This window comes from Aotus nancymaae, unplaced genomic scaffold, assembly GCF_030222135.1.
Source record: "Aotus nancymaae isolate 86718 unplaced genomic scaffold, 86718_ANA_hifiasm-v0.15.2.pri h1tg000076l, whole genome shotgun sequence".
In the NCBI taxonomy this organism is placed as follows: Eukaryota; Metazoa; Chordata; class Mammalia; order Primates; family Aotidae; genus Aotus; species Aotus nancymaae.
In genome coordinates, this window is record NW_026988491.1 from 6601712 (window position 1) to 6615022 (window position 13311).

Genomic DNA, 13311 nt, shown 5'->3' on the forward strand with positions numbered 1-13311 from the left:
AGATGCCTGCTTTCTTCAACTGCTCTTAACTTTGTTGAACACTTAGCTATACAACTTCTCTTTTTCCAGGAAGCCTATTTTGTAAACTTGACTAATTCTGATTTACCTCCTATTCTGTCTTTTTTACACTTAAGCATCTTCTGCTTCTTAGAGTCACAGTTGTTACTCTCCTAGTTATTAACAGAATCATTTGGTGTTTTGCTTCCCTGGCAAGGGTCTGTGCCACCTCTACTTGTATATTTCACTGTGGTGACTCAATTGACACACATGAGACAGAATTAGGGTGATAAAGATGACGTTCCTTAGTAGGATGGGTCCTGCTTGGAAGAGCAGGTGTCCTCGGGGAGCCAGAGGGTCCCTTGTATAATGTTCCTCTGTGGTGTGTTCTTTCAATCTCACCAACATCTGTATCCCAGTAGTTAGAAAGAAGGAAGAGTATTCCTTCTTTCCTAAATTCCACTGTTGAGTTTAGAAGAAGTTAATGCTAAGAGCAATGGAAATGAAGGCTTAAGTTAAGTGCACAGCATTAGCTATCAGGTGGGAATGATACTCAGTGGTTCTTTATCTGGGTAGGACCATCCGGAGAAGCCATCCAGATCCACCACCAGACCCGACAGAATATGGCGGAGCTGCAGGGCAGCGGGCAGAGGGACCCAACTCACTCCTCTGCAGAGCTGCTGGAGTTAGCATATCATGAAGCTGCTGGAAGGTGAGGATGTGCACAGGGCTCTGGAAGGTAACCTGAGAACACTCTCCAGCACCCAGGACAATGTGCAGAATAGACTATTGACAAAGCATTGTTTAGAAGACTTTAAAAGACAGAATGAGATCAGGGCCTTCCTTCACTGGCCAGTGACATTCCCTTCACTAGGTGAAGGGCAAAGCAAACAGCCTGACATTTTTGCCTGAGATGTTACCTAGGCCCTGTTTTAGGTTTATCTTGAATCCAAAACACACTTTTTAAACCTCAAACATGGATTTTTCTAAACCTCAGTCCAAGATGAATCCGAGAGAGGAAATTCTTTGGATTTGGAATGCTGAGACAGGAGATTCATACTGTGTTTTGGGCAAACTCTCTATGACTTTTGTCATTTTGTCATTCAGAAATAAATTCCACTGTTGAGTTTAGAAGAAGTTAATGCTAAGAGCAATGGAAATGAAGGCTTAAGTTTATAGAAACATTTTGAACCAAAGCTCTGAATGTGTTACAAGGCATCTAATGAGAGTTGGTGTAGGAGGAAAGTCACTTAAGCCTGGACAGGCATGAGCCCAGGTTACACCTGGACTCACTATTCCTGTAGCTTTAGGAAACAGTTTGCAAAGTGCAGTCTTTGGCCCCTCTTTCAGTCACCTTGACACCCTGTGGGACAGATAAGGTATATGGGAGGGCGTGACCTTCTTAACCAGATGAACTCTGGTCCATATATTCAAGCACCTCACACCCATCCTTGGGGAGGCATAGGGCAGACAGGCTGGGTGGTCTAGCTTGGTGGTGGGAAAGCAGCCAGGGTGCTAGGGCCACAAGAAGCCAGCACTGACATACAAACCAAGCACTGTGGCCTGGTGGCTTAAGATAAGGATTACAGTGGCTACCAGCTTGAGTGGCTGAATATTCAGGCCTGATTTTGATGAACCCATCCCCCACCCCCCAGGATATAGGGTGAGCAGGAAAAAGAGGTGATGATCTACATTAAGCCAGGTGGCTGGCCTCTGTTCTCTGCAGGCACAGCAATTCCTGCCAGCCTGGTGACGGCATGTCCTTCTTGAACTTCAGTGGAACAGAAGAGCTTTCTGTCAGCCTGCTTAGCAACAGTGGTGCAGGTAACCAATCCAAGAGGTAACAGAGTTGGGATGTTTAGATCAGGCTCACATCTAGAAATGGCACAAGGGCCAGAAAAGCAGGGCCATGTCTATTTTGGGATCATTTCAGCCACACTTTTGGGTGACCTATTTAGAAGCAGTGCTGTATAATGCATGGAATTATAAATGGGCTGCACGTTACATTTTTAGCTCAGAACATGTTGGTCAGGCCCCATTTATCATCATTCTGTCACAGTCATGATTGAGGGCTACTTAGGACCATGGCGTTGAGGCAACCACAGACAGAGCTGGAGTGGTCTGTGCTCTACAGGGGCTTTTGGTTGTCAGGGGCAATGGGGAACAAACCCACCTCCATAACAGGAGAGACCCAGAGGGGAACAATATGGGTCCAGTTTCAAGATCAGAAAAGAGAAGGGTGGCATGGTTGCTTAGAGAAGTGAGCATGCACCAGGGCTGGGTGCAGTGGCTCATGTCTGCAATCCTAGCACTTTGGGAGCCTGAGGTGGGTGGATCACTGAGGTCAGGGTTGGAGAACAGCCTAGCCAACATGGTAAAACCCCATCTTTACTAAAAATATAAAAAATTAGCCTGGCATGGTGGCGCAAACCTGTAGTCCCAGCTACTGGGGAGACTGAAGCAGGAGAATCTATTGAATCTGAAAGGCATAGGTTGCGGGGAGCTGAGAATGTGCCATTATACTCCAGCCTGGGCTATACAGTGAGACTCCATCTCAAAAAAAAGAGAGAGAGAGAGAGAGAAAGAGAGAGAGAGAAAGGGAGAAGTGAGCATGCAACAAAGACTTGAAGGGTAGAATTTGGTTAGGTAGACAGTTAGATAGTAAAGTTTCAAGGGAGGTGCAGGAAGCAATATGAACTTGGTTTGGTATCATACTTTGGTTTTATGCTTTTTGGAAATACTGTTATATCTCTTGTCTTAGCTGATTGCCCAGTGGGCGATAAAAATATATTTATTAAATATATTTTATACATGGGCAATTTAATGTCCATAAAGGTAGAGATATTAAACTAACCTTTCAACCAGTAGCCAGGTATACTGACTCAGGCTGCTTTCCTTTTTTGATGACATTGTTTAGAGTACCTCTAAGGGATAGGGTAACATGAGTTTGGATCAGTAGGGGCAACATTTATGGAGCCTCAGAGGACATACAAAATTGGTGTGAAAAACATTAAAACTTAAAAAAAAATTGGGTTACTATGTTATGCCTTAGTGTTCTGTAAGCTAATTTGAATTTCTAAAACCTCGCTTAATAAAGGTGTCATTGCTGGGTGCAGTGACTCACGCCTGTAATCTCAGCACTTTGGGAGGCTGAGGTGGGTGGATCTCCTGAGGTCAGGAGTTCGAGACCAGCCTGGTCAACATGGTGAAACCCCATCTTTACTAAAATACAAAACTTAGCTGGGTGTGATGGCACATGCCTGTAATCTCGACTACTCAGGAGGCTGAGGCAGGAGAATTGCTCAAATCTCAGAGGCGTAGGTTGCAGTGAGCTGAGATTGCACCAGTGCATTCCAGCCTGGGCGACAGAGTGAGACTTGGTCTCAAAAAGAAAAAAAAAAGAAAGGTGTCGTGAAAATGAAGTTAAATAAAGTTGGCTAATGATATTTTCCTTCCTTCATTGGTAAGTTCATTCAACAGTATTCCTAGAGGCCTATGTCTAAGGCTAGGAAACTGGGTTGGCAGTAAGAGAATCCCTAAATGATTATCATTTTATTATATTTATTATTATTTATTTTTTGAGATGGAGTCTCATTCTGTTGCCAGGCTGGAGTGCAGTGGCGTGATCTCGGCTCACTGCAACCTCCACCTCCTGGGTTCAAGTGATTCTTCTGCCTCAGCCTCCCGAGTAGCTGAGACTACAGGAGTGCGCCACCATGCCCAGCTCATTTTTGTATTTTTTAGTAGAAATGGGGTTTCACCATAGTGGACAGTCAGGTCTCAAACTCCTGACCTTGTGATCCGCCCACCTTGGCCTCCCAAAGTGCTGGGATTACAAGCTTGGGCCAACTTGCCCTGCCCATTTTATTTATTAATTCATTCACTTATTTTGTTTTTTGGTCAGCCTACTCACCAACATTCATTTATTTTAGATGAGAAAACACATTGAATAAAAATGTAGGGATAGGAAGACACTGTGTCCCTGTACTCAGGGTGCTGAAAATGTTACCTCTGGCTACCAGGTTATTTGAAAGTACCTTTAGGAAGTTAGAGAGGCAGTGTTTCTATTGTTTTGCTCTGCCAAGGAGCCATTTTTAGGAACCCAGAGTTTGAACTTCCCAGGCTGTTTAGGGTAGAGTTGCACTGAGGAGGGCTACTCTGGGACTCATTGGAGTACACTTGAACTAGTTTCACTGGTTAACTGAAGCAGGGGGAATTACAGGTTCCAATGGTAGCAGCACCAGAATGTACCTAGGTAGTCTTGAAAGTTGTTTTAGGCCTGGGATGGCTCAGGTAGACCAATTGATTCCCCAAAAAATGTGTTTTAGAATTTTAAAATCATTTTGGGGAAAAGAAGTTTCAAAGAATCTTTATTTGGGTGTGGTTGTGGAAGATTTTAATATAACATCATTGTGGAGTCCTCTGAGGTAAGGTTCCCTGGTGCATTCACATTGGAAAAGTGTTTGCTGCAATCTGAAACTCTAGCTCAGCCTTCTCTTGGCTTCTGAGCTGTAGGTGTGTCCACCTGATGGACCTCTCTGCTCAGATGGCCCCCAGGTACCTCATCCTTAATGTTGACAGCCAAACTCATGTCTCCCTGTTCCCCAGCCCACGCTTCCTCTTCCACTTCTTCTTCTGCCTGGCTTCTCACCTCGATTCTCACTGAATTGTTCAGACTCTTGTCATTTGTGGCCAGGATTATTGCAGTAACCTTCAAAATGATCTTCCTGCCCTGTTCTCGTCCCTTCTGATTCATAGTCTATATGTCACTGATGTTTCCAGATGCAGATGTGATCAGCCACTCTTTCACACATGTAAACCCTTCCATGGCTCTTCATGGCTATAGTGCAGATCATTACCTCGTTCTTGCCTGCGCCTGTATCTTCACCTGCCTCCTCTTCGACATGGTACTACATGTGGAAAGAGTACAGGCTCCAGGAACTTAGGACATGAGACCTGACTCCACCTCTAATGAGCTCTGAAACCCTCAGGCTAGTTACCGCACTAATTTCTGGGTATCTCGGTGTCTTTATTATTGAAGAGATTGACTTTTTTTTTGAAAGGAGACTCTTTCACTCTATCACCCAGCCTGGAGTGCAGTGGCGCAATCTCAGCTCACTGCAACTTCTGCCTCCCGGGTTCAAGCAATTCCTCTGCCTCAGCCTCCCAGGTAGCTGGGATTACAGGTGTGTACTACCATGCCCAACTAATTTTTGTATTTTTATTAGAGATGGGGCCTTGCCATGTTGGCCAGGCTGGTCTCAAACTATTGGCCTCATGTGATCTGCCCATCTCAGCCTCCCAAAGTACTGGAATTACAGGTATGAGCTACCGCACCTGGCTGGAGATTGACTATTCATTGTGATAATTCACATAAATTCTTAGGACAGTGCTGGATATCCTTGGTGAACACTCAACAAATAGGAGCTATTGTTGTAATTACAAGAACATATTTTGTATTCCAGGCATTTCTTGTGGCTCCTCAAAAGAACGATGTCCTCGTGTTTCTTTGCATAGATAAGTTCCTCTCTATTGAATATGCTCCTTCCCTGTCTTTAACCCCTGATTCTGACTGGCAGGCATCAACTCAGTCTTTATGATTCAGCTCCAACAATACCTCTTCTTTGAAGCCTTCCCTGGTGGTTTCCTCTCCTTCCTCTGCCCTCCTGGGATATGTTAGGCATGTTTCTGCACAGCTCCATATGGATAACCCAGTTGTACAACTTGGCATGTCATGATCGCACTGTTTGTTTCCATGTCTGTCTCCTCACTAGACTGAAAGAGCTTATCTTTATTCATTTTCTCCACTCAATGTTTAACACATTTATTGACACATGAATTTATATTTCCAAGACTAAACTGCCATATGTGAGAAGCATTTGAATAACACACAGAATTATTGTTCAATTGATATGTGAGTATTTAATTAGACATAGTCCTGTTTTTTTTTAAGAGACAGGGTCTTGCACTGTCGTCCAGGCTAGAGTACAGTGGCATGATCATAGCTCATGGCAGCCTCAGCCTCCTGGGCTCAAGTGATCTTCTCACCTCAGTCTCCCGAATAGTTGGGACTACAGGCACATGCCACCACACCTGGCTTAATTATATACATATGCTCTGAATGTTTAGCTTCTTATAGAGGGTTATTTTTCTAGTCAGGGTGATATTAAGTGGGGTCATCTTTTCGCTTTCCTAGTCCCCTTATATAACCTATAGCATGTGTTTTCAAAGGGGTTAGTGGTCATCAAGAGGTGATTTATAGCCACATGGGAACTGAACTTCCATCTTTGACCCCATGCTACCTGATCAATTATGTTAATGAGCCACTGAAAGAAATTAGATAAAATTATTCAAATTTTTATAACCATATATCTAACATTAATTGATTATAATCATATGTAAAACCAGTTAATATCAGATCTTCAGGATATATCCATAGTCTTACTTGCATTGGTCTTAGCCTGGCCTAAGGTGCCATCATCATTTGCCTAGATGCAGTAGCCTATTACCTGGTCTTGGCCTCTTCCCTTGTCCTTCCATATCATCTATTTTCATCACAGCAAATCAGAGTGACCTTCCTGAAATAGAATTTAGATTTTGAACTTCTCTGCACAAAATTTTCCAAGGGCTTCCCAACTTACTTGGAGTAAAAGCCAAGGACGGCATCATGGTGGCTGATGTCATGTGGCTGCTTGTTACACTCAGTTTTCATCTCCTCCTTTCCTCTCTCACTTCACTCTGTAGGCTCCCCAGATAGTTGAGGCTCACTCTGAATCTCAGGTCCTTCCTCTTGTTCTCCCCTCTACTGTGCCCTTACTCCAGAGACCATCATGGCTAAGGTCCATATGTCTGCATTTGACCAGGACAGGCCTGGTTTGAATTTATTGACCCATATGATTATTAATAATGTCCCCTTCCAGTCTCAGAGGTGTCCTGGATTGGATGATAAATGATACGGCCATCCTACCCATAGCTCGCTCTCTCATTTCCTTCAGGTTTTACCTGAATTGCCATACTTTACCCTATCATTCCGTGCCCTCCCCACCCTCTTTACCTAACATTTCTCCATTGTACCACCTGGCATACTAGATTTTTTAATTTTGTAATTTTTTATTGTAAGTTCTATGATGGTCAGGATTTTTGTTTTGCTCATGTCTATATTCCCAGAGCTTAAAACAGTTCCTGGCACTTAGTAGGTAGTTGAATGAATGCTAAAAGTCTTCTGAGGTTAGCTTTCTCTCTACTGAAGCATGATCTGATTTTTTTTCTAATGCTTTTGTTTCTTACAGCTTCTTGAACAATTAACTAGGTTCCTTTTTTCCAAAGACTTTGGTAGTCTTTTTCTACTTTGCTTGGTTTTTAAGTGACTTTCCTTTTAAGCCATCCTCAATCTTCATGGAATTTGTTTTACTTTCTTCAAACTTACTAAACTCTTACCCATTCCAGAAATGTTTGTTGAACTCTAGGCACTGTGCTAAGGCCTGAGAAGAAACAAAAAACTATTAAGACAGTGACTCTCCCAACCTCAGGGAGCTATGGCTCCTCATGCACTTGGGATTCTATTTCAAGGAGTTCCCATGTGGGTTAATGACAATGAAAGGAAAGCCCTCTTGTGGGGAGTTGGACTGTGAACTTGTGAAGTGACTCATGGCACATTGAGACTGGATAGAAGGACCTCTGTTATTCCTCCAGGCCAGGTCAGTTTTTTTTTTATGGGTAACTGCCACCTCTGTAGCCCAGAGAAGAGAAACCACTTGCCTTAGGCACAGGCTTCTAGATGTGGGCTTGGAACTAGCCCTAGAGGCTCCACACTGAGTAAAAAGCTCCACACTTTTTGACATTGAGGTTTACAACCAGAGAACACATTCACAATTCTGAACAGATGTCAGAAGAGACAGATCTGAGATGACTCTTATCAGCATTGACTCCCCAAGTTGTATGTCTGGCTTTGAACTTTGAGTGTGAGACTTCATTCCCAAATGGTGGGTTGGAGCAGAGCTGGCTGACCATTAGGTTTCACCTCCATCATTGCAGGCTGGTGGGGCTCTTCATATGCCAATAGCAAGTCTGTATGACTGAAAATAAGACCTCAAATACAGAGTGGGAGAGGCAGTGTGTGAGGCTTGAATTGCAAGGAAACTGTGTGTAAGTAGCTTCCTGGAAGTCCTTAAAATATTTGCTTATAAGTATAATAGCTGCCTGGAAGTCCTTAAAATACTTGCTTTTTCAGGATATGTGTGTACGTGTGTGTGTGTGTGTGCACGTGTGTGTAGGTGTGTCCACTAGAGATGGCACAGATCTACTTTTGGCCTAGGATTCAAAGCTGCTCTGATAAGTTGAACTATTTCTTTTTCTTTTCTTTTTATGAACTGTTTATTAGTGTAAGAATTTGAGTTGTTTTGCAGACCAAGTCTAGAACAGATTTTCTTTCAACACAAAAACAGGTGATCAAATGAGCAAACTTGGCAGCCAAACCTGGGAGGTGATATAGTAACAATTCTCTTATTGCTCAGAGTGTTTTGCAAATGCCAATTTGCTAATTGCCTTCATACCAGTTCTCAAGCTGAATAAGAAAATTCACCTCATTGCTTCTTTATAATCACGCTTTATATTTGCATGAAAGTTAAAGTTTGTCAGCCAGGTTTATTTTTACAAAAATTTAGTTTCAAGTGACTTTCGGCTATTGACAAAGAACAGATAACGTTTCAACAGCTAAAAATTGGTGCCCCAGATGGATAGTCAAGAAATAGAGCATCTGTAAAGTTGAGCAGAAGGAATCTAAATGCAGGTTCCAGCTACTGACTGTGAGATCTCCAGTAAGTTACTTAACTTCTCTGAGCCTCAGTTTCTTTATCTGTGGAAAAGGATACTACCTACCTCATATCTACTCCTGGTGTTGGTTTGAATGAAATGAAATACTGTATTTGTCTGACTTAATACATTGTATCTTCTAGTATGATGACTAGTAATTTTTAAAAATCTGCTCCAGGTAGTTCCAAAAGAAAAGTCCTAAAATTGTTTTGGCCAGGTGATATCATCTTTATTTTTATTTTTTTTTCAGACAAAGTCATGCTCTGTGGCCTAGGCTAGAGTGCATTGGCATGATCGCAGCTCACTGCAACCTCAGCCTCCCAGGTTCAAGCGATTCTCTTGCCTCATCCTCATAAGTAGCTGGGATTGCAGATACCCACCACCATGCCCAACTAATTTTTGTATTTTTAATAGAGATGAGGTTTCACCATGTTGGCCAGGCTGGTCTCGAACTCCTGACCTTCAGTGATCCACCTGCTTCGGCCTCCCAAAGTGCTGGGATTACAGGCGTGAGCCACCACGCTCAGCCCATCTTTTTAGATTTAAAAAAAAATTATTTTAAAATTTATGTCCAGTAGGATGTACTATTTTTAGTGTAAGTTCTATGAGTTTTGACAAATGCATAGAATTGTATACCCACCAACAAACACATCAAGATACAGAAAATTTCCATCACCACCCAAAATTCCCTTGTGCTTTTGCTTTGTACTCAGTCCCTCCTCCTGTCCTCTGGCAACCACTGATCTGTTCTCTGTCCCTCTGATTTTACCTTTCCCAGCATGTAATGTACATGGAATCCTACAGTATGTAGCCTTTTGTGTCTGGCTTATTTCACTCACCATATTGCATTCGAGGGGTTAATTTACATTGTCATGTGTCAGTAATTGCCTCCTTTTTATTGCTGAGTGGTATTCCATTGTATGGATGAACTACAATTTGTTTATCCTTCCCCTAGTTGAAAGATAATTGGGCTGTTTCCAGATTTTGGCAACTGTGAATAAGACTTCTATAAATGTTTACATGATTTTATATAAACAAAGTTTTTGTATGAACTTAAGTTTTCATTTTTCTTGTATAAATTTCTAGAAGTCCATTGCTGGGTCAAATGGTAAATCTACTGTTTTCCAAAGTAGTGTGCCATTTTGCATTCCTATCAACAATGTATAAGGCTTCCAGTGGTTCCATATCCTTGTCAACACTTGGTATGTCCAGTCATTTTCATCATTCAAATAGGCTTGTAGCAGTATTTTACTGCACTTTTTTTTTTTTTTTTTTTGAGACAGGGTCTTGCTCTTTCACACAGGCAAGAGTACAGTGGGACAGTCGTAGCTCACTGCAACCTCGAATTTCTGGACATAAGCAATCTTCCTGCCTTAGTCTCCTGAGTGGCTGTGAACACAGGCACATACCACCATGCCTGGCTAATCATTGTGCTTTTAATTTGCTCTTTCCTTAATGACCACTAATGTTAAGCATCTTTCAATGTACTTATGTTCTTTTTTCATATGTTGTTTGGTGAAGTGTCTTCATATCTTTTGTCCTTTTCTCATTGGGTTGGTTGTTTTCTTGCTTTTGAATTTGAGAGTTCTCTGTATCTTCTGGATGCAAGTCCTTTGCCAAATACATGATTTGCAAGTGCTTTCTTTCATGTTGTAGATTGTTTTTTCAAAGCTTTCACAAGAAATTTATAAATACTTGTTCTTGTTATAAAAGATTCAAATGACCCAGAAGTATTTAGAGTAAAAAGTACAAATTCTCTTTTATCTCCTGCCCCTTCCTCCAGCTTTCCTCTCAGAGGTAACCACTGTTGACTGTTTAGTGAACATCTTTCCAGTTCTTTCTTTAAAATATTTTTACTTATTTTAAATAGAGATGGGGTCTCACTCTGTCGCCTAGGCTGGAGAGCAGTGAAGTGATTATAGCTTGCTGTAGCCTTGAACTCTTGGCCTTCTGAGCCACCAAACTCAACCTCAATTCTTTTTATGGTATCATAATTTTCTAGTAAATACATGTTTTGAAAGGAACATTTAAGTACTGATAGGTGTGTGTTTTTTTTTGTTTGTTTGTTTTTTTTTGAGACAGAGTTTCCCTCTTGTTGCCCAGGCTGGAGTGCAATGGCGCGATCTCGGCTCACTGCAACCTCCGCCTCCTGGGTTCAGGCAATTCTCCTGCCTCAGCCTCCTGAGTAGCTGGGATTACAGGCACGCGCCACCATGCCCAGCTAATTTTTTGTATTTTTAGTAGAGATGGGGTTTCACCATGTTGACCAGGATGGTCTCGATCTCTTGACCTCGTGATCCGCCCGCCTCGGCCTCCCAAAGTGCTGGGATTGCAGGCGTGAGCCACCGCGCCCGGCTAGGTGTGTTTTAAAATTGTGTTACTTGACAGTCAATAAGTTGCATTTCTTTCTTTCTTTTTTTTTTTTTTCTTGAAACAGAGTCTCACTCTGTTACCAGGCCCCAGGCTGGAGTGCAATGATGCAGTCTCAGCTCACTGCAACCTCCGCCTCCTGGGTTCAAGCAGTTCTCCTGCCTCAGCCTCCTGAGTAGCTGGAACTGCAGGCTCAAGCCACCACGCCCAGCTAATTTCTTGTATTTTTTAGTAGAGATGGGGTTTCACCATGTTGGCCTGGATGGTCTTGATCTCTTGACCTCGTGATCCACCCACCTTGGCTTCCCAAAGAGCTGGGATTACAGGTGTGAGCCACTGCGCCTGGCCAATAAGTTGCGTTTCAAAGAATCTTCCTGTTTTTCCTTTCGGCCCAGTTATAGGTAAAATCATTGTTTTTATGTTAAAGTAATAAGTTTTGATGCCCCGTGTTATATTTTAGAAAACCATTATTTGGGAAAGAAAATTCCAGGAGATAAGGATGGCTGATGAGTGGATTGAATTTAAATAGATCATTTTATTTTATTTTATCTATTTTTTAGAGACAGGGCCTTTCTCTCTCTGTTGCCCAGGTTGGAGTACATGGCGTGATCAAAGCTCACTGTAAAAGTAGGTCATTTTCTATTCAGTAAAGATTGCTCTAATTAGTTGAAATGACTTTGAAATGTGTCTCTTTTCTTGAAATAAGTGGCAGGTTGCTCGTGTGAGTGTGATCTCTTTTAACAAAGAATGATATCAACAACCTCAGAGTAAAGTTCTGACTCATTCCCAATTTTAGATTGATCATTTTTCTTTGATTGATTCCTTTGTATTGTTTGAAATATTCAGCACAGAATTTGCACTTGGTTTATATTTTTAGTTTTAGCTCCAGTTTTGGCCTTTTTCAACCGTAACTGGTCAGAACTCTTTTGCAGTTTGAGACTTCTTAAGACAAGCTGTTTTTATCTTTCAATAGGTATGAATCCTAGGACCCAGAATAAGGATCCTCTAGAGGACAGTGTTTCTACCTCTCCAGACCCAAGTAAGAGGGGGCAGCTGACTGGGAAAAGGGGTGGACAGGGCGTGTGGGGTGGTCAGAACATGAGGAAACAAGAGGAAGCCATGTGGGAACTGAAAGGTCCTGAGGTCGACATATCTCTGGGGTATGGAAAGGTGATGTAGTGAGGGAGGACTCTCTGGACTCTCTGGTGGAAGGTGAGGGGGGTGTGACTGAATGACCTGTTTTGGAAGGTGAATCAGGGGTACCTGGGAAAGGTAGCAGATTCCCTATAAGGCCCCTGTGCTGGTCCAGAGCTGGTCTTCACCTTTAAATGCCTAATGATATCTCCAGAAAAAAGTTGGAAAGACACAACGGGCTGTTACTGGAATCACTTGCCAGTCTATAGTTGAAAATACCTGGCTGGTTTGCGTTCTTTTTGATCATCTTTTTTTTTTTTTTTCTTGAGACACAGTTTCACTCTTGTTGCCTAGGCTGGATGGAGTGAAGTGGTGTGATCTCAGCTCATTGCAACCTCCGCCTCCTGGGTTCAAGCGATTCTCCTGCCTCAGCCTCTCGAGTAGCTGGAATTAAAGGCGTGCCACCACGCCTGTCTAGTTTTGTATTTTTAGTAGAGATGGGGTTTTTCCATGTTGGTCAGCCTGGTCTTGAACTCCCAACCTCAGGTGATCTGCCCACTTGGCCTCCTAAAGTGCTGGGATTACAGGAGTGAGCCACCGTGCCTGGCCTCATCATCTTTTTAAATAGCTATGCAGTAAGAGAACATCTAAATATCTATAATAATAAAATAGCAGAGAAAATCCCGACTTGATAAAGTTTACTTAGCTGTGACCAGTGGATATATTTCACTGAGTCTTTTTGTCCCCACTTAATAATCCTTTTACCATTTCTTCCCTCCTAGCAGTTATTTGTAATGGCAACATCAAGCACATTATTGTATATTGGTTTGAGTAATCATTTCTTATTCATGACCATTTGGATGGTTTCCTGCTTTTTAGCCATAGCATAGAATGAAGTTATGATAATACCTTGTGGGCTGAGCACGGTGGCTCATGCTAGTAATCACAGCACTTTGGGAGGCTGAGGTGGGCAGATCACTTGAGCCCAGGAGTTTGAGA

At 42.4% G+C, this 13311-nt stretch overlaps 1 protein-coding gene across 15 annotated transcripts in view; it reads left to right on the forward strand.

Annotated features, from left to right (window-relative positions):
* The window catches only part of DEPDC5 (DEP domain containing 5, GATOR1 subcomplex subunit), a 153180-nt gene that overhangs the window by 63163 nt on the left and 76706 nt on the right, over nucleotides 1-13311 (forward strand). For 8 of the 15 annotated variants that reach the window (XM_064367924.1, XM_064367920.1, XM_064367922.1 and 5 more), the window contains exons 23-25: nucleotides 574-709; nucleotides 1724-1821; nucleotides 12152-12217. In XM_064367924.1, coding sequence (XP_064223994.1) covers nucleotides 574-709; nucleotides 1724-1821; nucleotides 12152-12217 — 300 coding nt within the window. Of the gene's footprint in view, nucleotides 1-573; nucleotides 710-1723; nucleotides 1822-11738; nucleotides 11806-12151; nucleotides 12218-13311 lie in introns of those variants that run through there. The other 7 variants (XM_064367927.1, XM_064367930.1, XM_064367926.1 and 4 more) reach the window with 2 other exon arrangements.